This window comes from Podarcis tiliguerta (assembly GCF_965153285.1).
Source record: "Podarcis tiliguerta genome assembly, chromosome: 13".
Lineage (NCBI taxonomy): Eukaryota > Metazoa > Chordata > Lepidosauria > Squamata > Lacertidae > Podarcis > Podarcis tiliguerta.
Genome location: NC_139546.1, coordinates 30199596 through 30224859, shown reverse-complemented (window position 1 = coordinate 30224859; position 25264 = coordinate 30199596). Strand labels below are relative to the sequence as shown.

Here is a 25264-nt window from a genome sequence, read left to right as displayed (position 1 = left end):
TGAATCCTTCCAATAGGATGGGTCAGGTAAGTCACAATACCTTCTAACAGTCCAGTCATATCCCTCTGTTGGACTCTCATTGTTAAATCAAATCACATGAATCATGATCAAGTGAAGGAGAGACTAATCACTTTTAACCTTTGAGTTGTTTTGCATATTGCAAATTCATTGGCCATCGCAGCATGGAGAAAGCACAGGCACATGAAGCACCCTCAGCAATGCTGGGTTCCCTCGTTTTGCCCAAACCACCGAGGTTCTGTCCCATTAATGCGCAAAGCACTTGCTGAAATTTCAGAATTCAGCAGATGTTGTTTTCAGGGCTTATTTTGTTGCAGCCAGCCAGCCAGAAGCATGTGATCGAAATCCTCATTTCTCTTGGCTGCAGAGCTTAATCCGAGCTATACTGTTCCTGTTTTGTACGGCAGGACAGCACAGGATTATGTAAAGCGACAAAATAGAAGAGGCTGCTTTTGCATATGCACAGAGTATACTTCACAGCTATCTTTGGTAAAGCAGCAAGAGGCAGGGCTGCTAACACAGAGAACTGGATTGAACTCGCTTATGAGAGTGTGACTTACTTCTCCCTATTTACTCTTTCTGTACAATTCACAATGATATACATCTCTTTTGCATACCACCAACTATTGTATTGAACGCAAAAAAAGTACTCGCTGCTTAATTTTTCCTCTCTAGTGTGGAAGACAATTCATTTCCCTAAGTGAAATATTGGCTTTTGGGGAGGCTTTCTTACAAGCCTGGGCTTGCTGTACATGTTACATAAGCTGCACCACCCTGATTTCCATGGAAACCACCTTTAAGAGGTAGCCAGCTGTTGGCAACCTCAGAACATGGTACAGACATTTGTCACAGCTTACTCTTGCAGGATCCCTTGTACTTTTCAGCTAGCTTGAATAGTGTGGAGAGGAGATGGACACGTGGGGGGTGCAGAAGGAGGGAGACCACGATTTCCCCGTCCCCCCTGCTTGTCTGCTTGCTTCCTCTCTCTCTTTCTCTCTCTCTCTCCCCCTCCCCATGCAGTGAAGAGACATGGACACAGGATGTCACTGTATCACAACTGCAGCATAAAGGATTATGGGGAATGGCAGAGGACTATGGGAGAGAGGTGAAAGGCCATTGAATCCCCCAGAAACAGGAGCCCAAACTCTTGCTGCGGGTTAGGTATCCTGGCAGATGCCATGGTCTGGGCTGAATGCTGCCGGGTGGAGCAGCCTGCCTGGTATGCTCAACTCTTTCATCTGTCCTAGAGAGATAGATGACACCCTCGCTTGCGCTCCCCCTCTTCAAACTCCAGCTCCATAGGGTGTGTGTGGCACAGGAGAAGAGGCGGAGCGTCACGCTTAGACCCGGTAATGCCTGGCAGACACCCCGGCTGCACTCTGGACAGTTTCACCAGACAGCAGCAGAAGCAAGCAAGCGAGCGAGCGAGAGACTGGGCACTCCAGAGATCCTTCAGCACAGCAGGAAGTAAGTACCAGGTGGAGTCCGCGGTGCCAGGGTGGGGGACTAGGTCCTGGTGTCAGCTCTGTTACCTGGGCTGCAGACAGCAGAGTCCTGATGGAACAATCTGACAGGTGGCTTCCATTCAAATAACTATGGGTCTGCCTGCTACCCTAGTGCATTCAGACAGTTTGCAAAGGTGTTCTCTGGTACGGAATGCAAGAGAACAGTCCAACTGTGTAAGCCAAAGCCAGAATAAAGGGCAAGAAATAATTATCTACACTGACTAATCAGTACAGAGTGTTCATTCTAAAAAGTGTCCCTGGTTTTTGTCTGGGCGATTGATGTGTGAGGAATTGCAGTGCAGTGCAGCAGAAATGTGCAGAAGAGGCAGGTGTTATGGGCTAGTGCAATGTGGAATTCTAGCAAAGTGTCCATCGTTTGCCTGCTACTGTTCTATACTTCTTTCCTACCTCTTTCCAGTTATGTCTTGTACTGTGTATGTTCATGTTGCCACCTCATAAGTGGCTGTCAGTATCAGGGGTGATGAAATGTGCAGAACATTGATGTCACATTGCACATTATGTTATAGTACATGTCCCCGGGAAGGGAGAAGAACAAATACAAAGGGGCAGCTCAGTGTCCCTTGTGTCTAGTTCCACACTACATTTACTGGCCAAAGTTATTGGGAATTTGAGTAAAAACCTCTATAAATCCCAGAGGGGTTTTCTCTCTCATCCAATACTCACAATTAAGGTTTCTTTGCAGTTATCTGATCCATGATGCCCAGTAAGAATATGGTAATATACAGGTGTATGTACCAACAGGAGTGAATGCACCCCCCCCCCCCGTGCCCTGTGGTCCCTCTCAATCTTTGTTTTTCAAAGGAAACATATACTTGCCTTCATATCCAGCAGTGATCAGTGGCAGACTTTGGGTTCTCACATTTCAGCGGCGCCCTGTGCGACGCTAAAGTTCACTCCCCCCACCTCGCACGCTCCGTTCTACATCATTATTGCAGTGCCCCCTGTTGCACGGTGCCCAGAGCAACCAAACCAGTCATGCTACCCTAAAACCGCCTCTGCAGGGATCACTTATTTATCCCTGTTTCAGGTAGGCTGCATTCCATTTTATTAAAAGTGTCTTGGAAGCTTCCTATTCAAATTTTCCAGCACCTGAAAAAACAGCTTCTAAAAAGGAAGAAAAGAAAAAAAAAGCCCTAGGGGAGTGTGTGTGGCTTTGTGATGTACGAGGGTCAGTCAATTAGCATGGAACACATCTGGTTTGTGTTGGTTAACCAATATACAGTAGCATATTTTCTCTTTAGCTCAGTCCTGTCAGGAAGATTGTGCACCCAACCAAAACAGGGTCTGTGTTTGCACAGTGTTCTGACTACTCTAATCAGCTAGGTCTGTGCACCGGCATGTATGAACACATGTAGCTGTCTTATATGCTTTCAGACCATTGGGCCTCTGTAGCCCAATATTATCTACTACAACTGGTAACATTTTATCAAGATCTCAGGCAAATATAATTCCTTGCCCTACTTCCCAAGCTTTAACTGGAGATCCTGCACAGACAAAAAAACACTTTCACTGAGCTGAGGCACTCCAAAATAACAGAGGCAATTCAGAACTACTGCTATGCTTATGGTGATGCCTTTTCCCTGCTTGAACCCACAGCAGCTTCTTGTCCACAGTAAGCAGATAGCCAGAGTCCTTCATTGTTAGGGGAAAGTACCAGGCTGCTGTCGACAACACACTCCTGCTGCTACAGCTTGCAGCAGTGTAGAAAACTGATAGCTCCTATCCTGTGCATCAGTAAAAAGCACAAAAAATGTTACCAGACATGATGGTTGTATGAACTGGCCTGCACACAGTTTTAACTGCTATGGGAAGAATGTGTGCTTAAAACATAGCTGTCAACTTTTCCCTTTTCTTGTGAGGAATCCTATTCAGAATAAGGGAATTTCCCTTAAAAAAAGGAAAACATTGACAGCTATGGCTTAAAAGCCTTCTGTGATTGTTCTCTGTGTTTAACTGAACCACTAAACAAGGTCTCTGCACATTCCAACATTGTTTTTTTATAAACAACACACAACTAAATTCCGCGCAAAAAACGAATTAGTCAACTTCTATATAAAATAAAATAAATGTATGCAGATCTATTCTTATTTTTCATTAACTTCCTCACCAACATGGTGAAAGGGGGAAGCTATGCAAGGCACTGAATCTCTGAAACCCTGGGAATCCTGCTCAGCCCTTACCCTTGTTTCTGAAATTTCACCAGCTATCTGCAAGCCTACCCAGAACATTAAGGACTAGACACTTACTAGTCCTTACAGGTGGCAGGAGTGGGGCAGAGGACATGGTGATGGTGGTGGGTGCATGCCATTTTCTGTTTTGCCTCAAATGTCAAAATGCTCTTCGCTCAGTGGCAACTTCACAAGCCCTGGTCTAAACTTGCACAGATAAACAGAATACCTTTGCCCTTTAGAAATTACAACAGGAAAGAGGGATACCTATTTACTTGTAATTTTCTTCCTTTGGGCATAAGCAGTGCTTTAAATAAAGAATGTAGTGAGTATTTCACAAGGAGTTTGAGCTTGTAAAGGAGTTGTTTTCTAAAACCGATTGTTCTCACCTACCTAGTAAGCTTAACTCCTCCTGAATAGTTATTCCTTAACTGCTAGTTTTTCGTTAGAATCAAGGAGGAAATAATGAGAATGAAGGCAAGGGTAGCCAATTTGCATTGCAAAAAAGAAAGGAAATCACCAAAAAAGAATTGCATAAAAGATACATTAATTTATATGTATTGATGCAAATTTAGAAAACATTTTCTATAATTTCAAAATACATCTCCCTGTATGGAGTGAGGCTGTGGACAGGCGGCCTATGCACTTGCTCTGTCTGCTCCCAGGCGTTGCTAACCGTTGATGGGCAGCTTCAAGGCACTTGGTTTTCCTTCTTATATTTCTTCATCTTTAAACCAAATGGCCATTCAAACTGCAGAAACACACCTTCATATAGAGAGCTGTCCTTCCAAGAAAGAATTGACCTCTGTAGAGTAGATCATATGGCCATCCAAAGCAAGGTTTGGAGGTCAGATTTCAAAGCAGGAGGGGAAGCAAAAAGCACAAACGTGAGAGGAGTTGTCTCCTTCAAAAATGGAAGAATGGCCTTATCTTCTGAATCTCTCTGACCTTTCTTAGGGTCAGAGACAGACTCTGTTCACTTGCATGACTAGAAAATTCACCATAGAACTCACATGCCCTTTAAACAAGGAAGCAGAATTTCACAGAAATTGTGGCAAAGCATCAAACAGACCAGTTGGGTCCACCTTTATTAGTAGTGGGGTAGCAGCAAGGTTTATCTGTGGGCTGCACCTATAGGTAGAGCGAATGAAGGAGAGGAAGAGGGGACTTAATGAAAAGTTTTCCTCTTTCGACTAGTGAAAAATGGTCTCTTTTGCCCTGTGCAAACAAATGGTACCTGAGTGAAACAGGCCTCAGATTTGCTCGGTTACCAGGGCAACTGCCTCCCCTTCAACCCTGCTTTGCGTGCAAGGATTGTCCTGAGAGGCAGATTGGGTTCCTTGCAAGTGTCCAAGCCCACATGATCGATCACAGCCAAGTGGCATGCAGCAGCAGCCGCGAATGGGCAGGTCAAATATTTGTTGCTTTGCCTGTAACTAGAGAGTATTCTGTGAAGTCTTGGTTGGTGTCTCTGCCATTCATTTGGAAGAGATACAGCCGCGATGGGAGATGAGACTTCCTTCACTTCACACTAAAGCTTAAGGGAGAGGAGATTTATAGTTAGTAGCAATAAAAACACACTGTGCTTTTATTTACTCTTGTAAATAATAATAATAATCCAATGCTGAGCAAGTGGGGTGTGCGAGGGCTGCAGGGAAGAGGAGGGGGAAATGCTGTTGCACAGCCCTGTGTTTTTACTTTGGGCTTAAAATCATTTGAGGTGGGAAAGCCCACAAACGATGAGTCTTTGTACCATGTTTTTATTTTATTTTTCACACAGTGATCTATTTGTGTGAAATTGCCCCTGTGCATGAGAGAAACCAGAAAGTTATCGCATCAGAGGGGTCATAAAATGGATGTGGTACCTTTTCATTTGCTAGGGCTAATAAAAGCAAGACGCCCTACAAGCATGTACAAAATGCCTACTGCTCCCAACACCAGACCCTACACCACTGATCTAGCTCATCCAGACTTCCAGGCACCCTTGAGCCCTGAGCTTATTTATTTATTTATTTATTTAAGCATCTTTCTCTCTCCCTTTCACATTTGCCTCTGTTTACTGGGCTTATCTCTAGGAGCAGACTAGGCAGGAGAGGGGAAAAGGAGAGGGTGGTTGGACCTTGCCATGCCCTTTCCCTCTGCCTCTAGAAGCTTGGAAACGGATCTCCAGTGGCTTTAAGAGCGTGTCAATCCCATTTAGGCCCAAATCCCCATGAACTTTCCTAGCCTGTAAGAGAGGACGCTTGGCATGGAATCAGAAGGCAGGCACTCTGGCAGCAGCTAAGCAAAGGGGGCTGCAGGCGACTGTGTCCATCTTCCGTAGGGGCACCAGAAATGTAATTTAGAACATGACATAGAGCCAGTCTGCTCACCCGCTAGAACTGGACCGCAAAAAGAGTGTGTAGAAAGAAGTCACCATCAAAGAGATTTTCCATTCTGCCTCCCAGCATTCTAGAGTTCTACACAGTTCTGCAACCGGGACAATGTTTTATAAGTGGAATTAGTTAGGGAGATTGATACACTTTAGCTAACGCCTTGCTAAATTTGGAATATGTGCATATGGAGTGGGAGAGGGGAAAGGGACTAGAATCAAAAATTGTGGCTCAAAGAATCCCAGGAATACTACAGAGGCAGTGCATCCAATCTGCTGTAGATGCAACTGTTTCAGCGTGTTTGGCCTGGCCCACTCATAATGTAGACTACGTAGATGGAAACAACAAGCTGTTACAATACATCTACATGCAAGACTTCCCACAGTTGACATGTAAGGATTAAGAGGGCAAAGGATATAGTATATGCCCTTTCTAGGGTTAGAGTTGCATCTACGCATATACAGAGTACCTTTGCTTGACTTCCATCACAGATGCTGGATTGGCTCAGCTGAGGGAGGTCTAATACCTCTCTTTTTTTGGCAGCCCCCGGTGGGGAGGAGCAGTGGGTGTTTGGGGCAATCGGGGTAGGTAGACATTAGCTGTGTGGAAAAACCTGCCTGGAGAGGAAAAGCAAACTCGGGCTCCTGTTGTGCATCTATCTATCTGCCAGAGACCCGCCTTGAGTTTCTGTATTAAATTTCATTGATAAATAATTATATTAAATCTATTAATTGTGTGCTTAATTTATATACAATATATATATAAACATATCTGTGTATATTAAATAATATAAACTATATTGCAAACACTTTAATTAACAATACAGAAATTTAATTCAGTGTGTGGCCTGCAGGTTCTGTGCTGAAGTGCTCTTGTAGACCTCTTCGTCTGAGAGGCTGGACTGCCCTGAGCTAAGAGCAGACGAAGACCGCAAGGCTCTTAGTCTGAGTACAGAAGGCTAGCTAGTTTAGATGTACTCTGTGTGGCAATTCACAGAAACTAGAATCCATATCCAAACACTGCACTGTGAAAAACAATGGCAGCTGTTTCTTATGGGATGATCACAAGCATTCCTATTTAGTGGATGAGCATGATGACACACACATATGGTTTTATTTATCTGTGTGAAAACTATAAATCCTCTCTCTCTCTCTCTCTCTCACACACACACACAAAACAACAACAACAACACAGAATGAATTATATTAGGAGGTGTTTATAAGTAACTTGGATTGACATTATTTCCCCTGGTTCTATATGCTCCTGTTCTGGCAACTAGTCAGGAGGACTTTAAAAGTCTGGCTGTTTGGCAAGCCTAAAATTGCTTCCTGGTGTCCTAAATGAGCAAAGGCATGGAGCTAGAGGCACCTTTTAAGCTACCCATAAAGAGGAACGCATTGCAACTTAATCCACATTTACTATTTTCCCTCAAAACTGCTTAAATTGGATTGAGTGGTTGCGCTGTGCATTCAAACAGATTGTGTGATATGTTGCTGGTCTCATAACTGCATAACTACTTCAGCATCATAATAATAACAGTCCAAATCCACTCAGCTCACATGCCTGCCACATCAATGTGGATGTGTGAACGAATTTACCTTCAGTTAGGGCTAGAATGCCTAGTCAAATAGATTAATCCATCAAAAAGTTTTGACTGATGAAAAGGTGTCCTGAATTACTCAGGCAGTAGATTTTGCAAACTTTTTTTTTAAAAAAAAATGTAAGTACTTAAGTGCAGATGACATCTTGAAAGAGGTGGCTCCTCCTGTGTGAAAGAGAAGAGGAAGGATGCCCTTTCAAGATGATGTTTTCTGAATTAATTCTAAGATTGACACCACCTTCAACTGAAAGGACTTCTTTCTACTTTTCCTTCTGAGAGGTAATTCCTTTCGAAAGAATTCAGCCCAGAAATATCATCTAAGTGGAGAACTAAAGCATGCTTAAAAAAACCCAACTGGACCCTGGAGACGTGGGATGGAACTGGGAATTCATAATGTGCAACATTCAGATGTGGACGTTGGGGGACAGGGGCAGGGAAGTCAAATTTTGGATGAAATTACACAGTATGTAGGTTTCTGATCTGTGGTTGCCCCAAGGCCATCTGGACCAATTCATACTTTTCATGGTGTATAAAGAGTGCCAGGCATGTGTGTTCTTCTGTTTCAAGGTCACTGAGAGGTTCCCAGGGTATCTGAACACCCTGGGGAGCTGCGGGGGAAGCTGCGTCAGCCTGGTTAGCTCAGTAGGTTAGAGCGTGGTGCTGATAATGCCAAGGTTGCAGGTTCGATACCCATATGGGACAGCTTCATATTCCTGCATTGCAGGGGGTTGGACAAGATGATCCTCAGGGTCCCTTCCAATTTGATGATTCTATGATCTCAAAGAAAAGAAAAGGCTCATCCTAGAGACCTTTTGCAGCTATAGGATGGCTCTGTTTATTGCCTTGGCCCAAGAGACACCAAATAGTGAGGAGAATGCGTCATCACCATATGTTGAGGGGAAAGAGGGGAGGTAAATGACTTCCTTCCCTGTACAGCAAGTGGGACTTGAGATTGGTGGGTGGTGAGGGCACATCTGCATGGTAGGGAACCATTACCAAGCTTCTTGAAATCTGAAACAAACTCCTGGGACATTAAGTGCAGGAGAAAGTAGTCCTTGAAAAAACGAGGAATTTTTGAGAACCCAGCAAAAATTAAAAAAAGGTTTGGGCAATATGAGTGACCATACCTCCATAGGAGTGCCATTAGATGCTCTCTCCCTCCCCACCAGGAAAGAAGGAGTGAGTGAAGATCTGCAACAGGAACAAGTGGGAAATAAAGATCTACATCAGGATCTGCTGCTCCTGTGGCTCCTGCTGCCTGAGGTGGTCACCTCACTTTGCCTCATGGGTGGGCTGGCCCTGCTGCTTGGACCATGTGAAGAGATATTTTGAGTAACAAAAACAACAACAGTTTTTTTATTTGTATTCTTCTGACTAGGGTGCCTTAAAAAAACCAAATCACCTTGGTTAGGACTAATTTTGTTTGCTACATTTGGATTTCTTGTGCTGTTTGTTTGTTTTCAATTACTTTTGACTTAGGAGAATTGAAATGTTATATATTCGTATATATGTAGAGAACCGGCCTTCCTTTATCCTCCCCTGCCCAACGCAATTCATTTCAAGCTGTACTTAGCAATTTCTTCCTGTGTTTCTTGCAGCTTGGTCATGGACCTGTCCTCAGGCATGGAGGCCCAGGCTCTCCTAGAAGACATGTTGGAAATCACAGCCCAGAGTTTGGTGCACATGGAGGTGTCTGAGCACTACCACATCATCAAGGAGTTGGGCAAGGGGAAATATGGGCAGGTGGTGCTGGTGACTCACAGGAAGAGAGGTAAGGGTGGATTGCCTTGTGTGCTCTGGCAACTCCACTCACCAACAGGCTGTTTATGTTGAAAGGGCAACTAGGGATGAGAATACTTCAGTGGCCAGGTGTGCCACTGTTGCTGTTGGAGAAGGTTGGACCACTTGCCATAACCAATGGGTGTGGTAACACTTTCAAATTACTATGTGTGATCTGTGGTCAGCCAATCATGCACAGCAGTGGTCATGGACAGAACTGGGCATTTTTTTTTTTTTAAAAACCCACTCTATTCAGTCACTCATTTCATTCATTTATTAAACTTATGAATCACTTGTCACCTGAAGGTCCTGAAGTGGGTGACAAGACCTCTACTGTGGGCATTTGGTGCGAAACAACTTACCATTGCCTGTGGAGGCATTCACCTTTCATCTCGTGACCGTAGAAAGAGTGCCCAAACAATTTCAAACAAACTCCACATATCAAGCAACATTCTTGACCCAGTCCTTAGTGGTTTCACTGAAGCCCATTTTAATGAAAATATCATTGTGAATGTAGTCCTTACAACTTGTCTTGCGCCTAAAAGATTTATGGGCCCCAAAAAGCATTAATGGGACTGATTCTTCCCAATTTGGAAATTCAGAATTAACAGCATAATCCTACCTGCGTCTATTCATAAAAAGTTAGGTAAAGGTAAAGGGCCCCCTGATCATTATGTCCAATCGTGACCGACTCTGGGGTTGCGGCACTCATCTTGCTTTATTGGCCGAGGAAGCCGGTGTACAGCTTCCAGGTCATGTGGCCAGGATGACTAAGCCGCTTCTGGTGAACCAGAGCAGCGCACGGAAACGCTGTTTACCTTCCTGCTGGAGCGGTACCTATTTATCTACTTGCACTTTGATGTGCTTTCAAACTGCTAGGTTGGCAGGAGCACGGACCAAGCAACGGGAGCTCACTCCGTCGTGTGCCGACCTTCTGATCGGCAAGTCCTAGGCTCTGTGGTTTAACCCACATCAAATGGGACTTACTCCCAGGTCAATGGGGCTAAGAACCGCCTTCAATGCAGGAATTTTATCTAAAGCATCCATGACAGTTGGCCATCCAACCTCTGCTTAATAACCGCCAATGCAGGAGAATCCATTACCTTCTGAGGCAGTCTATTCCACTGTCCAGCAGCGCTTACTGTCAGAAAGTTTCCCCTGATGTTCTCCAAGAATTCTCAGAGATTATAGACAGAGGCTCTGAGATTACACCCACAAGCTCTTTTAGTATGATTGGGTGCAGCTCATCAGGCTCTAGATAGATAGGATGAGCTGCTGCAAATCCCTGCTTTCTAAATCCAAGTCTTGTTCAAGTGTTTGAAAGGGAACACCCTCATCTCCTCACTGCCCCCTCATTTTGTTGCTACTGCAATTCCCCCTCTTCTAATCCATGTTTAGCTATAATGGTTGAACTCGTATCTTAATTATCTCACATGTATGAGTGCTGTATGTTAAAGAGACTTCACCTTAAAGGTAAAGGTAAAGGTACCCCTGCCCGTACGGGCCAGTCTTGACAGACTCTAGGGTTGTGCGCTCATCTTACTCTAGAGGCCGGGAGCCAGCGCTGTCCGCAGACACTTCCGGGTCACGTGGCCAGCTTGACAAAGCTGCTCTGGCGAGCCAGCGCAGCACACACGGAAACGCCGTTTACCTTCCCGCTAGTAAGCGGTCCCTATTTATCTACTTGCACCCGGGGGTGCTTTCGAACTGCTAGGTTGGCAGGCGCTGGGACCGAGCAACGGGAACCGCTGACCATGCGATCAGCAATTCCTAGGCGCTGAGGTTTTACCCACAGCGCCACCCATGTCTATATATATATATATATATATATATATATATATATATGCAATTGGAGTAACACTATGTTTTAGTTGTCTGTTGTGGAAATACATTTACTCTTATTAGAGTAGTATTATCTCAATGTCTTATTCACTCTTGCACCTTTCAACCTCCCTCAGGGACCCCCATGGCTCTCAAGTTGCTGCCAAAGGCGAGCACTAAACTGGAGAATTTCTTGTATGAATACTGTGTGGCCCTCTCACTCTCCACACACCCTGCCATCGTTGGAATGTTTGGCATCGCCATAGAGTCCAGCCAGCACTACGGTTTTCTCTATGAAGCAGCCTTGCACAAGGACCTCATCTCCATTATCAAGCCCAAGGTAAGGCATATACACGCACATCCAATGCAAAGCTTAGCTCCCAGCACCCCATGCCTGGGTCTCCTTGGGAAGGAAGGGCAGGATAAAAATACAGTCATACTTTGGATCCAAATGCCTTGGTACTCGGATGTTTTGGCTCCCAAATGTCGTAAACCCAGAAGTGAGTGTTCTGGTTTGCAAATGTTCTTTGGAACCCAAATGTCTGATGGGGCTTCCGCGGCTTCCAATTGGCTACAGGAGCTTCTGAATGTTTTTGGAAGTTGAACAGACTTCTGGAACAGATTCTGTTTGACTTCCAATGTATGACTGTATAATGAAGGAATGAATAATTGGCTTCAGCTAGGAATTCTACCAACACATACGTGGTTTTATTTCTGAAATCGTGAAATGGCTGTTAGTTAAACAAATTACAGAAGGATTTCAAAACAAAAAAATCCATAGATTAAACAAAAGCAGTGGGGCAAAGCCTTTTGAAGCTTGCAGCTGAATGTGTCATGAGATATTTTAACATGGGTTGATGCAGTCATGGTGGCATCACAGAGAGAAAGGAAATGTGGTGTTTATTTTTTAATGCCTGTTGAGATTTTGTGGCTTTATTCAAGAGCAGAAAAGGGCTTGTGTTTCAGTGGCAGAGCCTAAACGCTTATGAGGAAGTGAGGAGACCCGACATGATAAAAACACATGCCTTTCTCTTCTCTGACCAGGCTGGCATCCCTGAGCCAGCAGCCAAGCTCTGTGCCAAACAGCTGGTGAGTGCACTGGACTTCATCCACAGCCGGGGCCTTGTCTATCGAGATGTCAAGCCTGAGAACATCCTCCTTTTCGATCGCCATTGCCACTGCATCAAACTGACAGATTTCGGCCTGACGCGGCCCCAGGGCACCCTTCTGCGCCTGGTGGTCGGGATCATCCCTTACACTGCACCCGAGCTGAGCCGTGGCACCGGTGACTCCCCAGGCCTGCCCATCGACGCCAGCCTGGATGCCTGGGCCCTTGGAGTGCTGATCTTCTGCCTGCTCACTGGCTACTTCCCTTGGGAGAAGACATTGCCTGAGGATTCCTTCTTTGATGACTTTGTGATATGGCAACAGTCCGGCCTAGACGAAGACTTGCCATATCACTGGCGCCCTCTGTCGCCAGATGCCGTCGCCATGTTGCGGAGCCTCCTGGCTCTGGAGCCCACAAAGCGCGGTCCCATCCGCCGGGTACTCAGCTACCTTGACCGGCCATGGCGAGCAGAAGTGGCAGCCAAAGACCCCTAGCGCAATAAAGCAGAGCAGGAATCCATTTTATGAGGCTGGGGAGAGAAAAGCACTAAGCAACTCATCCGAATACAAAGATACTTGCAGGAATTCAAATGTTACGTGCTCTCGGCAGGGTTATTTTACAACATTCCCCAAGGAACGTAACACTGGACATTCAGATTTCAGGAGGAGACAAAATGTGTATTCTGTATGCCGTGTGTCTGATCTTCTGGCACTCTTAGTGGCTAAGCATCCTTGTGCTAAGAACAAACTCATCTTATATCCCCAAAGGTAAACTCATTTTTCCACAGGCTGCAGAAGCTGATATTGCCCATCTTCGTCACATCATTTGGGAAAGGCTTGGCATTCCTTGGATGTGAGGAGTGTTAAAGGCTTTTAAGGACATTTACAGTTTCAAACTTTCATAGTGCAACCATACATAAACCTTTATCATGTATACGTGGTATTTTTAATTTCATTATCTGTATAGTTTTCATGCTTTGAATTGAGAGTCACTTTTCTCTGAGGGCTCATTCACACTTCTACTCATCCTGCACATTGGAAAGCATGGGTCCTAGCGGCTTCCCGCTTGTCCCATGTTTTCTAGGCACAGCTCTGAGTGGTTTTGTACCACTGCTTTCCTGAGGAAAAGCTGCTCTTTAGCACTGAATTGGAGCAAACGTCAATCCAGAGAAAACCCGATTGATGTTTGTTCCGATTCAGCAGTAAACAGTGGGTTTTACCCAGGGAACATCGCAGGGAAGCGGAAATGTGGATGAGCCCTGAGTGTACAGTGGCAAAAGTTATAGGCTGCCAGCCAGGTTCACATTTCACCTGACTCCACTAGGTGTCCTTAGGAAAGCTTTTAGTGTCTACAATATAGGAATCTAATACAGTACTAGTCTATCTTTGACGGGCTGCTGTAGGGATTGTTGAAATACTGGGTTGGATCCAGATTAACTTAGTTGCACTCAGGCCCCATTGAAATAAATGTGGAAAATTAAGTCATGGTTTCACTTAAGTCTTGCTGATTTCAGTGATATGCATAACTTCTTTTAAAGAAAGAAGGAAAAGGCCTAAGAGCAAAACTCAGTTGAACACACTTTTCTCAAGATACTGGTTCTACTGTTCCTCTCTCTACTTCTTTTAAAGATTCCTTACAACAAAATGTTTTTTCCAGTAAATAGTCATAGTAAGCTATGTGGCCTGCATTTAAGACAGTGGTGCCCTGTCTTGATTCATGCTCTATATTTCACACTGCAGTTAGTACCTCATAAAAGAGGTACTAATTTTACCACAATGTCCCTTACTGCTGTGAATGACCTTTGGGGAAATGTTTCGCAACTCTCTTCCTCTTTCCCTTTATCACAGATAGCATTTTTAAAGTTTGAAAGCAGAAGGCATCCACAAACCGACCAGTTGCTCAGGTACCTCATTTCCATTGCCTCCAACACCGTCCACTGCATGCCAACCTTATCCAACATTAAGTAGACATCTTCCCTGACTATTCTATTTTATATCCCCGATATGTGTTCCCCACTTTGTATAAAGAGATCTGGATCAGCTACTGTAGTTAGTGATGTGGATTCCATTTGTGTGCACTTTTCTATTTCTTTCTTTCTTTCTTTTTTAAAAAAAAAGATATATAACATACCCAGCAGCTCATTTGCAAGGAAAAAAGACACAATTACACAACATACAGTGGTACCTCAGGCTACATACATTTCAGGATACATACACTTCAGGTTACAGACTCTGCTAACCCAGAAATAGTACCTCGGGTTAAGAACTTTGCTTCAGGATGAGAAATCGTGCTCTGGCGGCGTGGCGGCAGTGGGAGGCCCCATTAGCTAAAGTGGTGCTTCAGGTTAAGAACAGTTTCAGGTTAAGAACGGACCTTTGGAACGAATTAAGTACTTAACCCAAGGTACCACTGTATAGAGAAAGAAAGAGATGATGGAAAATTTTAAAATAGACTATTGGGATGGAATCAAAAGGTGATGAGCAGTGCTTTTTTTCTATTAAAAAAAAAAGGTGCCAGTACTCACCATGAAGTTGTTACAGTAAGTGCCACACTTTTTAACAACAAAAAAGAGGTGTTGGTATTGCGTACCCTTGAGTACCCCCTGAAAAAAAAAGCACTGGTGTTGATGCCAATTATTTCAGCATTCAGCTAATTTCTCATCACTAATGCACATAGAATGCATTCCTAGAAATATCAGCAAATTTCTTTGTCCCATCAATTTCTGTGCTGTGATGAAGTTCTGTTGTTCTAATGGAATAATCACCATATTGCAAATCTTCACTCACTACTGGCCTCCCTCCACGCCCCGATGGGTACATTTAAAATATTTTGTGCGCTCCTCAAATAATCTAAATTCTAGAGGACAAATACATTTGTAAACACATTTATGGTGCAAACAGCAACAATAACCAAATGTATTTATTAAGACCAACTAAAAACCCGAAATAAAAAGAGTCTTGCAGGATCAGACATAACACCTTTCTAGCCCAGCATCCCATTTCTCACAGTGGGCAACTGGATGCCAATGGTGATGGCCCTTTACATTAGCAAAGCTGGTGATTAATTTTAGATGGGTGCTGGGAATTTAAGTGCCCATCTAAAATGCATATCCATTGTATTTATTTATACCTTATAAGGGACTCTACCAGAAACACTCGAAGCTACAAACATGAGCCTTACCAAACTGTGGGAGGCGGTGGAAGACAGGAGTGCCTGGCATGCTCTGGTCCATGGGGTCACGAAGAGTCGGACATGACTAAACGACTAAACAAGAACAACCAGAAACACTGCTAGAAACAGATTAGAATAATTGTTGGTTTTTATTAAAGTGTTTTAAGACCTCTTTCACCCCAGCATGCCCTTCTGCATCTGAGATCTTACTACTTCAGGCCTGCAAGGCTCATCGTCTGAGTACAGAAGGCTAGATAGTTTAGATGTACTCTGTGTGGCAATTCACAGAAACTAGAATCCATATCAGGCACCGTCTAACATAATCAAATCTGTATGATGTATGTCCCCTGTATGCTGCCCCCAACTACAACAACTACATATTGCCTAAATAAATCTTCCCTCCTCTTGTTTTAAATTATTTTGCTTAACATGTATGCACAAGAAGAATTATGATGAACACAAAAGTTTGTACACTTCTTTGTGACTTCTTAGCTAGTCCTAATAAAAGTATGATGTTACTGCTGCTGTTTGAATTTTTTCTAGTGGACTGACATGGCTGCCCACAAGTTAATTTGTTATATAGGTACTCCTGTCAGGGAGCCCTGATTGGTCAGGTAACCACAGGGAGTGTACAGGCAGGTGGAAGTCCAGCTCACATCAAGTCTTCAGTATGAACATGCAGAAAGGCAAGTGATGGAACACAGAATCTGAGCCCCACTCACTTGTCAACTCAGCACTCAATGGGTACCCACTCCTTGGCCAATGGTTGACCAGTTTTAATCCAAAAGGGCTGTCTTACTCATATGTGACATTTCCAACATGGAAGCAGGAACTTTGGGATGAGACTTTGAATGGTGGAAGCTCAAAGTATGAGCTATCTTTAAATAGGTTGGCCCTATTGGGAGTTGGGCCAAAACCACTTTGAGCTGGATATGCCTCAGAATGTGGTTCACACTTGGCCTCTCCCCTCCCTACCTGTCACCTCCCCCCCCCGCAAATAGTACCATGAGGGGTGTAGCAGGGTAAGAGTTGGGGAAGGTCCTTTTAACACTGGAAGCATACCCTCCAACATTTCTCCAATGAAAATAGGAGGAGGTCACTTCCAACTCTGCAATTCCATGATAAATAACAATAATGTTATTATTTATACGTCACCCATCTTACTGGGTTGCTCCAGCCACTTCCAACATATATAGGAACATAATAAAACATCAAACATTAGATACCTCCCCATACAGGTCTGCCTTCAGATGCCTTTAATAGTTTCTTATCTCCTTGGCTTGAGGGGTGTGTGGTTCACATAACTTTGTAACCTTCAACATCTCTCCAGTGAAAATAGGAATGTCCTAAAGAAAAGTGGGACATTTTGGCATCAAACCAGAAACCGGGGCTGCTTCTGTAAATCCAGGACTGTCCCTGAAAAATAGGGGCACTTGGAGGGTCTGTGGAAATTCAAAAGAAGACTTCTTTTTCCCTTTGGGGAAGATGATGGATACTGAGTTTTCAATTGGACTGTTTGAGCAAACTGAAAGCTTGAAAACCCCATCAAGGTTTATCAGGTACTTGACTTGAGGACTCAAAGGCAGAATTCAGGCATAGGTTGTGTACACATTATCATTTACCCTGGTTGTAGTGCACTCCCACTGCTGGTGTTTGAAGCCGTTAGCCACAATCCACGTATATGCTGTAGTTTCTTTGATGTACTTTGCCTCAAAACAGCATCAATCCAAAAGCAAAATGTATGCCACATTCGCTTTTTTAAAAAAAGCCTCCCTTCCCCATGTGACCAAAGTAACCTCCTGCTTCTATTAAAAACAACATTGACATGGTTTGAAATTAATGAGTTTAGGGCAATAGCAAGTTTGGCCCAAATCCAATTCCAAATAGGGCCAGCCTATTTGAAGAGGGGCGGGTCATTCCTGGGCATTATTAGCCAAAGGTCAAATTCACACCATACATTTAAAGCACTATGGCACCACTTTAAACAACCATGGCTTCCTCCGAAGAATCCTGGGAAGTGTAGTTTGTTAAGGGTACTGAGAGTTGTTAGCAGACCTCTGTTCCACTCCCAGAGCTACAATCCCCAGTGTTCCCTCGGAAGAGGAAGCGCTTGTTAAAACATTCTGGGAATCTCTAGATGATTGATGGCTTCATGATCTGAAACAACATGATACATATATTCACAAGTTTTGGGAGTTCAGAACTGAAATTTTGTTTAAAAAATGATTTTGGGGGAGGATGCTTAAAAAAACACAACAGAATTAAAAGGTGATAAACTCTAAGGTAATAATGGCAAACTCGACAACTTATAACTCTCCCCTCTCACTACCTAAACACACTAAATTCATCAATATCCCAAAATGTAAGAAGATACTTTTTAAATAATAATCTTAAAAAACCCAACAATGTTGGATTATAAATGTGCAATTTTGCAATTGAAAATTTGAATTAGGGAAATCAGCATGTTAATTTCCTTCCCCTTCAACTTCAGCAGCATGTAGAAACTCCTTGCTTAGAATTATTCCTTTCTTAAAGGGAAAGTTGGGGGTAAGGCACGTGCCTCCCTGCACAGGTGTTGCCCTGATCAGTAACACATCCATCAGCTCTGCGTTCCTCTGTGTGTTCCTTGGGGACCGCTCAGCGCTGACAATTGGACTGCTGAAACCAACGCGGTAAGACCTGCTGAAATCCATTCACCAAAGAAGGGGAGCGGGAGGGGGAAATGTTGGTGGTTTGGCAGTGAATGTCAGGGGTCTAGAAATGGATCTTTCCACCCTTGTCACCCTGGCATAGTAGCAGCTGCTGTGGCTGCAAAGCAGAGCAGAGAGGTGTTTGTAAATATACCGATCTGTTCGCAGCCTTGCCGCCTGCAGGGTGGGAGGCCACTGGCCTTGTGCCTGGATCCGTGAAAGGGCAACACTTCGGCTAATGCAGTGGGGCGGATTCAGTTATGTCCTGAAAGAGGCATCGAGTGGCTGTTAAGGGGGAGGGAAGGGTCAGGAATCTGTGCCTCTTGAGGACAGAATAAAGAGATAACAAGGAGGGCGAAGCAGAAAGCAGGTGGGAACTCAAGCCTGGGTGAGAAGAGCTTTCTCTTTTTAATTTATTATTTCCATCTGTATGATATTTTCCCAGCTCTGTAGTTCCCAAAGTGGTGCACCCCAAAATAATAAAAAAAGAAGCAAATGATTCTGACTGCACAATTTCAGCATATTTCTTTAAGGGGAAGAAGCTGGAAACAGGAAGCAAGTACCCAAGGGAGGGTGAAGTTTCTTCATAGTTCCTTTTTTTCACTTCCTAGTTCCCTATTTCATTCTAGCCCCCATCTGCCTTTTTTAGTGCTGCCTTTTCAACTGCATAGTGGTTTTGAAAGGAGAAATAAGTGGGTATCCCAGAGTGTGGCCCTCCCCACATCTTGTAACTAGTAGTTGTAGCATCAAGAGTGATACTACATACTACCTGATGGCAAGTCCTGTTTTGAGCATGCAAAACGAGGTGCCTGCTTTCTTCATTGGCCTGGTTCACACATAACCCAAAAACATGGTGTAGTAAACTGTGGCTTAGTGCCATGTATGAACCCATCTCAGCAGGTTAACAAAGGTTTCTGAAGGGTTGCTCATTAACCAAGCTTTTTAGTTGGTTTATAAACCTTACCTAGTATTGTAGCTAAGGCTGTGTATTCATTAGTGGCTTGAAATGCAAGGTTGTCTGCTGTTTCAAGCCACGTATTCATTATATGCACACTGTTGAACATGCCAGAAATTGGGTGGGGATGTATTCACCTAAAGTGCTTTAACTGTTTGGTTTTGCTGTGTTTACAACCCCTGCGAACTCCAATGAAGTTGTCATCTGCATATGTGCAATGGTTACCTCCAATATAAACACCACAGCTTATGTTTTCAAATCAGGCAGAAGCTGCTTTAAATACAACAAACGGCAGCATTTCTCAAGAAACTACAGGATACACATGAATTGTGGCTAACATCATGCATACGCAGCTTCAAACACCAGCGAAGTCTGAGTAAACAGTAATGTGACACAGCCTTAGTGTTACATGTGAGCCCAGATCTCCTTAATCAAGGTGAAGGAGCTGTCACTACCTTAAAATTCAAACCACTCTTTTTATGTTGGCTAGTTTGTAAAAACTGTGAGGCCAAATCAGGAGAGATGCTAAACAGGCTTTTGGAGTCAGGGATGGGCTGGACGTGGAAGTGGAAATCGAATCCTGAAAGATAGAAGTGTTACATGTTCCAGGTTCATGAGACCAGGAGGTGTGAAGACAGCCTGTTCTGAGTGGGGTTGTGCACTCCTGGAAGGAGCAGGTTCATAGTTTGGGAGTAGTCCTGGGGCCAACATTGTCGCTTGAGGCCCAGGTGGCCTTGGTGCCTATTTCCAGCTAGAGTTGGTTTGCCAACTATGCCATTTTTGGATGGACATTACTTGGTCACAGTACACCATGCTCTGATAAGACAAGATTACTGCAATGCACTCTAGGCGGAGCTGCCGTTGATGCTGCTGGTGTCTTCAGAGATGGTCTTTGTTTTGTAATGGATCCTATTTCTTCCCTTTCAAAGTGCGTGTAACTGAAAGACATAACAGGCTATGGGCGTGCCTACGCTTATATGTAAACCTGACATAATTTATACCCTGGTTCCCTTCCAGGGAAGTAATCCTAGGAAACATCATTTTGAAAGGAAGCAGTGACATCTGTGGTAAAACCCGAGCCCTTTACAGAACTACAATTCTGGAGTTCCCTGGGGAAAGCTGCTGATGTTAATCTTTATAGCCCAATCCTATGCACAATTACTCAGAGGTGAGAGTCCCAGTATTTTCAATGGGGGGACATTCCTAATGTTTGTAATGTGGGCCCCTCTCCCCACAGATGTAAAGGATCCTTTGTGTTTATGCTATTATAGTATTAGGGAGCTGTTGCATAGCTGTGTAGACTATGTGTCATCTATTTATCTGAAAAAGGGGCTGTGAGGAAAGGAAAGTGAAAAAGAGCAAAAGGAGAAAGAGTTCTGGTAACCGAGCCTAATCCAGCCCATGTACAAACAAAGCTCCTACAGATGTTTAGGGAAACTCTTAGTACCTTGTCCCATCCCTTCACCCTGCCCTCAAAAACCTCTGCTATTTTATCCTCTCTAGACTGACAGAAGAAGGAACTATATAGTGTCCGTGTGGCAAGTGAGAGCCAATGAGGTGTGGTGCTTAGAGTGTCAGTCTAGGACCTGGGAGAACAGGTTTCGATCCTCACTTGGCCACGAAGCTCACCGGGTGATGGGGGGCCTGTCACTCACTCTCAGCGTAACCAACCTCACAGGGTTGTTGTGAGGAGTAAATGAGGAGAGGGTGAACATGGAATTTGCTGCCAAGGAGTGTGGTGGAGTCTCCTTCTTTGGAGGTCTTTAAGCAGAGGCTTGACAACCATATGTCAGGAGTGCTCTGATGGTGTTTCCTGCTTGGCAGGGGGTTGGACTCGATGGCCCTTGTGGTCTCTTCCAACTCTATGATTCTATGATTCTATGAACATGTAAGCCACCTTGAGCTATACAGAAAAAAAGTAGGGTTACCATATTTCAAAAGGGGGGGGGGAAGTTGTTGAGCTTTTTTTTTTTTTTTTTGCCCAAAGTTGTTGAGCTATTTTTGAGGGAAAATGACACTGCCAACATTGGTTGCCACACTGCTTTAGACTGCAGTATTCCGGGTATGTAAGGGAAATTCCAGATGTATGGCAATCCTAGAAAAAGGTGGGGTATAAATGCAATAAGTAAATAAATATAAGTTTTGTTCAGTGAGCTGGGAATTCCTCAGTTCATATATTATCTCCGCCATGTGAATGTCCTAGCGGCCTTAGGCAAGTTAATGTATTTCCATTTCTAATGTGCAGTATGGGGACAATGATACTGGCCTACCTTATAGGCAGCTGAAAGGATCACTGAGATAATAAATGAGAAGTGCATTGAACACTCAGTATTTATTGCATATTTTAATTGTCTCATAACCCAAGTTCTTTACGAAATGAACACCAAGCAATTTAAAACAAAAATGGCATGGTATGAAGCAGATAACATTGTAACACTAAAATCAACAAACAGAACAAAAAGTGAATTTAATACTGGCCACCATCATGTATGTCAATCCAGGCCAAGAGCACAAAAGGCAAAACACACCAATAATTTATATTTTAATGCCAAGGATTGTCAGCTGTCGGGATGTTTTCCCACCACTAGGCAACGCTGCCAGTTCTATACCAGGTCCTCTCTGCTTGAGAGAGCAAAGATTCCACCCAGATTCATTTAATTATTTTAAGATTACTTTTATACTTTGGCTTTCCCCTGAGGAGTTCAAAAGGTGGCAAACACCTCTTTCTCCATTTTGGCCTCTCGACAACCCTGTTAGGCTAAGAAATAGTGACTGATGCAGAATTACTCTGTGAGCTTCATGGCTGAGCAGGGATTTGAACCCTAGTCTCTCAGGTCCTAGTCCAACACGCTCACCACTACACCACACTGGCTCTCATCCGATTAAGAACAAAGCACTGCCAATGTGCCCAGAGTCCCTTGCACTCTTAATCAGCCCAAAAGGATGTTGCTGTATAGAAAGAACTCAACCCCAGGGGAAAGACTGCTTCTCTGGCATTGATGGACTCGCCGGGAGATGCGCTGGGAGCCAGAGTTTATTTGCATGTTCTCATTACACATAGTTAGCATTATTTCCATAAATGCAACAGATTCCAGGGGCCGCTGACAACTCCTGTTTCACTTAACCGAGACTACTAGTCTGCTGGGATGATCAAGCCCCTCAGTCTCTTTTAGTCATAAACGCGCTTGAAGTCATGGGATTTTGTCAGGATTTCTAAGCCTTAGGGGATTGAAAACAAACCATTTGATTTGTCAGTAAACCAAAATGCAAAATCAAATCCGATTGCTGAATGTTTACTCTTTGGCCTCTTGAGTTTCGCAAACTAGCCTTTGTACATATTAACATAAGAAGAGACCTGCTGGATCATGTCAAAGGTCAGTCCAACATTCACTTCCCACAATGGCTATGAGAAGCCTGTAAGCAGGATTTGACTGCAAAATCTTTCCCCCACTTGTGTTCCACAGCAACTGGTAGAATTGTTGATTTCCTGCACACCCACAGAACAGAAAATAATCTAAGAGTGGGGAACATTTTCAGTCTAGCATGCTTGAGTCTCACCTCTCCACACCCCAGCAAAAGCTCATGACATAAATTTGTTTGTTTTTAAGGTGTCACAAGTCTCTGTGTCATTTTCACTACAAGAGGCTAACATGGCTACACCTTTGGAAATTCATAAGGAAGATGGAGCAGATAATTTTAATTGGATTTTTGTACCTTCCTCTGTATGGTGCTCTCTCTCTCTCTCTTTTAAAATGATTGACTCGATTACTGTAGAGGGAGCAATTTGCTTTGCCCACCCCAACACTGTATCTACTTTAAAGTATGGTTACAAAAGTTGGGTGCCACCCTCGCTCTCTGCAAGGTTCCAGGGGGTTCCAGGCACTCACCCAGGGTCTGTGCTCCTTGGGAGAATGGAAGATGTAGCAGAGACTTTCATAGCTTTAAGAAATATGTTTTATTCACATATTTACACCTTCCGTCTGTGTGGAAGGAGTATAGATCTTACAACATGGTCACTTCAAGAGGGGCTAATTCCCCACAGCAGTGCAGAACTGGAGTCAAAGGCAGGGGCACCAACTATAGGGGGCGATCACCCTCTGTGTTCCCCATCCCGGGTGGGGGCAGGATGCATAATGTGTCACTGGGCCCTCTTAATGTGGGGGGCAAGTTGGCAACCCTGGTCAAAGGCATCTCTCTCAGCCAGCCTGCAGCCAGCCAGCCCAAGATGGATCTGTGAGTCCTCCCCGTTCCTTCTTCCCAGCACACTTTGCTTTCCAGACTGTCTTTTCCTGTCCCCTCAAACACTCCCCCATCAGAATGGCAACCTTATGCCTGACCAGGCTCAAGATTCCTCTCAGGTGGGCCACCAACACCTTTTGTCATGTTAACGCCTGTATCCCAGGTGAGGCCCTGGCTTGGAAATGAAGCTTTGCCTGTAATTTTCCACTAGCCTGCAATCTTCCCTTCATTACTCCAAATAATAAAAATCCAGTTTATTAATTTCTATGGTTTAGCCACCTGCCACCCCCAAACTCACAGCACTGAGTCTTGGGGGCCAGAAAAAGTTGACGTCTTGAACTGGGGGTTAGCTTCTCCTGCAAGAAAACTCCCTCTGCAACGGGCACTCCACAAATGATGGCATGTGCAGCACTGTGTGCAGAAGTGCGAAGAATGTTTGGTGGCAGCAGAAAAAGCTGCTGGGTTGAGAGCAAGTGGCCAGGGTGATAATTGTAGACAGCTGTAATGTGGATTGCTAGGGCAGTGTGATAATGGCCCAGGACTGACAACAGAGGCCTCAACAGTCTAGAAACCTACCGTCATCGTCTGTACACACATTAAACTCATGCACATCCAGGTTTACGTGCTTGGCCAAAAATTTAGAAATAAGATAGGGGGTGGGTGTTGGGAGGGAGGGGACTTTGGCAATCCCAGCCCCAGTGAACCCAGTATGCTTTGACTATCTGTGATTTTGGCTTCTGGCACGACCCCTGGAACATAACCCCCGTGTAAGTTGTGGGCTTACTGCATTTCAAATCAATGTATGAATCTTGGCTCCACCTCATATTCTTAGCTTTATTGACATCCAAGTAAATGGAGAGCCCTCTCCCCCGTTCCTTAAGCATGCCCACATTTCATAGGATGCCAGAACTGGACACCCTTGCCATCTGTTCGGAAAAGAGGAGAAATGCAAAGAAGTTCTTTCTGTGAGTGGGCGTTGTGGTGGCTGATGAAGGTGCCTTTTTCCTCACGGAAAGAACTGTGATTAGGCACCAACTCCCAGAGGCGAAGGTCCCTTCGCCCCCCCCCCCAAATATTTGAGGGGACTAGCCCCCTGCGAGTTGGTGGACATTGCCATTCAAATGTGCATGTGCCACATTTGTGATTGATTATGCAGGGCATTGTTTACTCCCCACCCCATTTTATTCAATTTGGCACACTCCTCTATCACTGCTCTTTCAAATGTGGCAGCCATATTACGACTGGCTCCCACAAGTTCCTTAAAATTCCAAATTTGCCCACTGGCCTCCATCGGTTGGCAAACCCTGAGTTAGGGTACAGTGCTAGGACTTGGGAGACCATGTTTCACATCCTCATTGCGATGGACTTGCAAATTGTGTGTAGTTACTTTTGGGGGTTTCTTTTATCCCACAGAAAGCTGCCATCAGCTAGTCGATCTTGTCCTACCCAGGATGCCAGCACCATGCTTTCCTGACCAGGTTAAACTGAAACAAGGATTCAGCAAGTCCTATATGTTTCATGCTCTCTTTATTTCGACCCCAAAATTTCCTGTGGCTATTTCTGGACACTGATACTTGAGTGGTTGGCCGAAGGATAAGGGTACAGGCACACATCCTGAGACTTGACCATACAAGGCCAATGACAAATGCACAGTGAAGGTTCACGGCGGAAAGGCCACATAAACAGCAACCAACGTCCGGACAACCAGCAACTGGAACAAAGACCAACTTTATAAAGAAGCAAGTGAGGCCTGAGGATAATAGAGAGAGGAATGGGACACATTGGCAGCTTCTACTAAGGAGCACCAGAAAACCCAG

The 25264-nt window shown here is 44.3% G+C and overlaps 2 protein-coding genes across 2 annotated transcripts in view; both read left to right on the top strand.

The window, feature by feature from the left end:
- Positions 1 to 1053: 1053 nt before the first annotated feature.
- SBK2 (SH3 domain binding kinase family member 2) lies at positions 1054 to 16078 on the top strand. Its single transcript, XM_083411147.1, is given in 5 exon segments — positions 1054 to 1440; positions 1443 to 1485; positions 9283 to 9455; positions 11422 to 11624; positions 12329 to 16078. Coding segments are annotated over 5 exon segments (1047 nt in total). The 5' UTR covers positions 1054 to 1370; the 3' UTR covers positions 12887 to 16078.
- Positions 16079 to 18117: 2039 nt separating this feature from the next.
- The window catches only part of LOC310663313 (uncharacterized protein), a 32452-nt gene continuing 25305 nt past the window's right edge, over positions 18118 to 25264 (top strand). The window contains exon 1 of the mRNA XM_083411044.1: positions 18118 to 18235. The gene's annotated coding sequence lies outside the window, so the exon portion shown is untranslated. The remainder of the gene's footprint in view (positions 18236 to 25264) is intronic.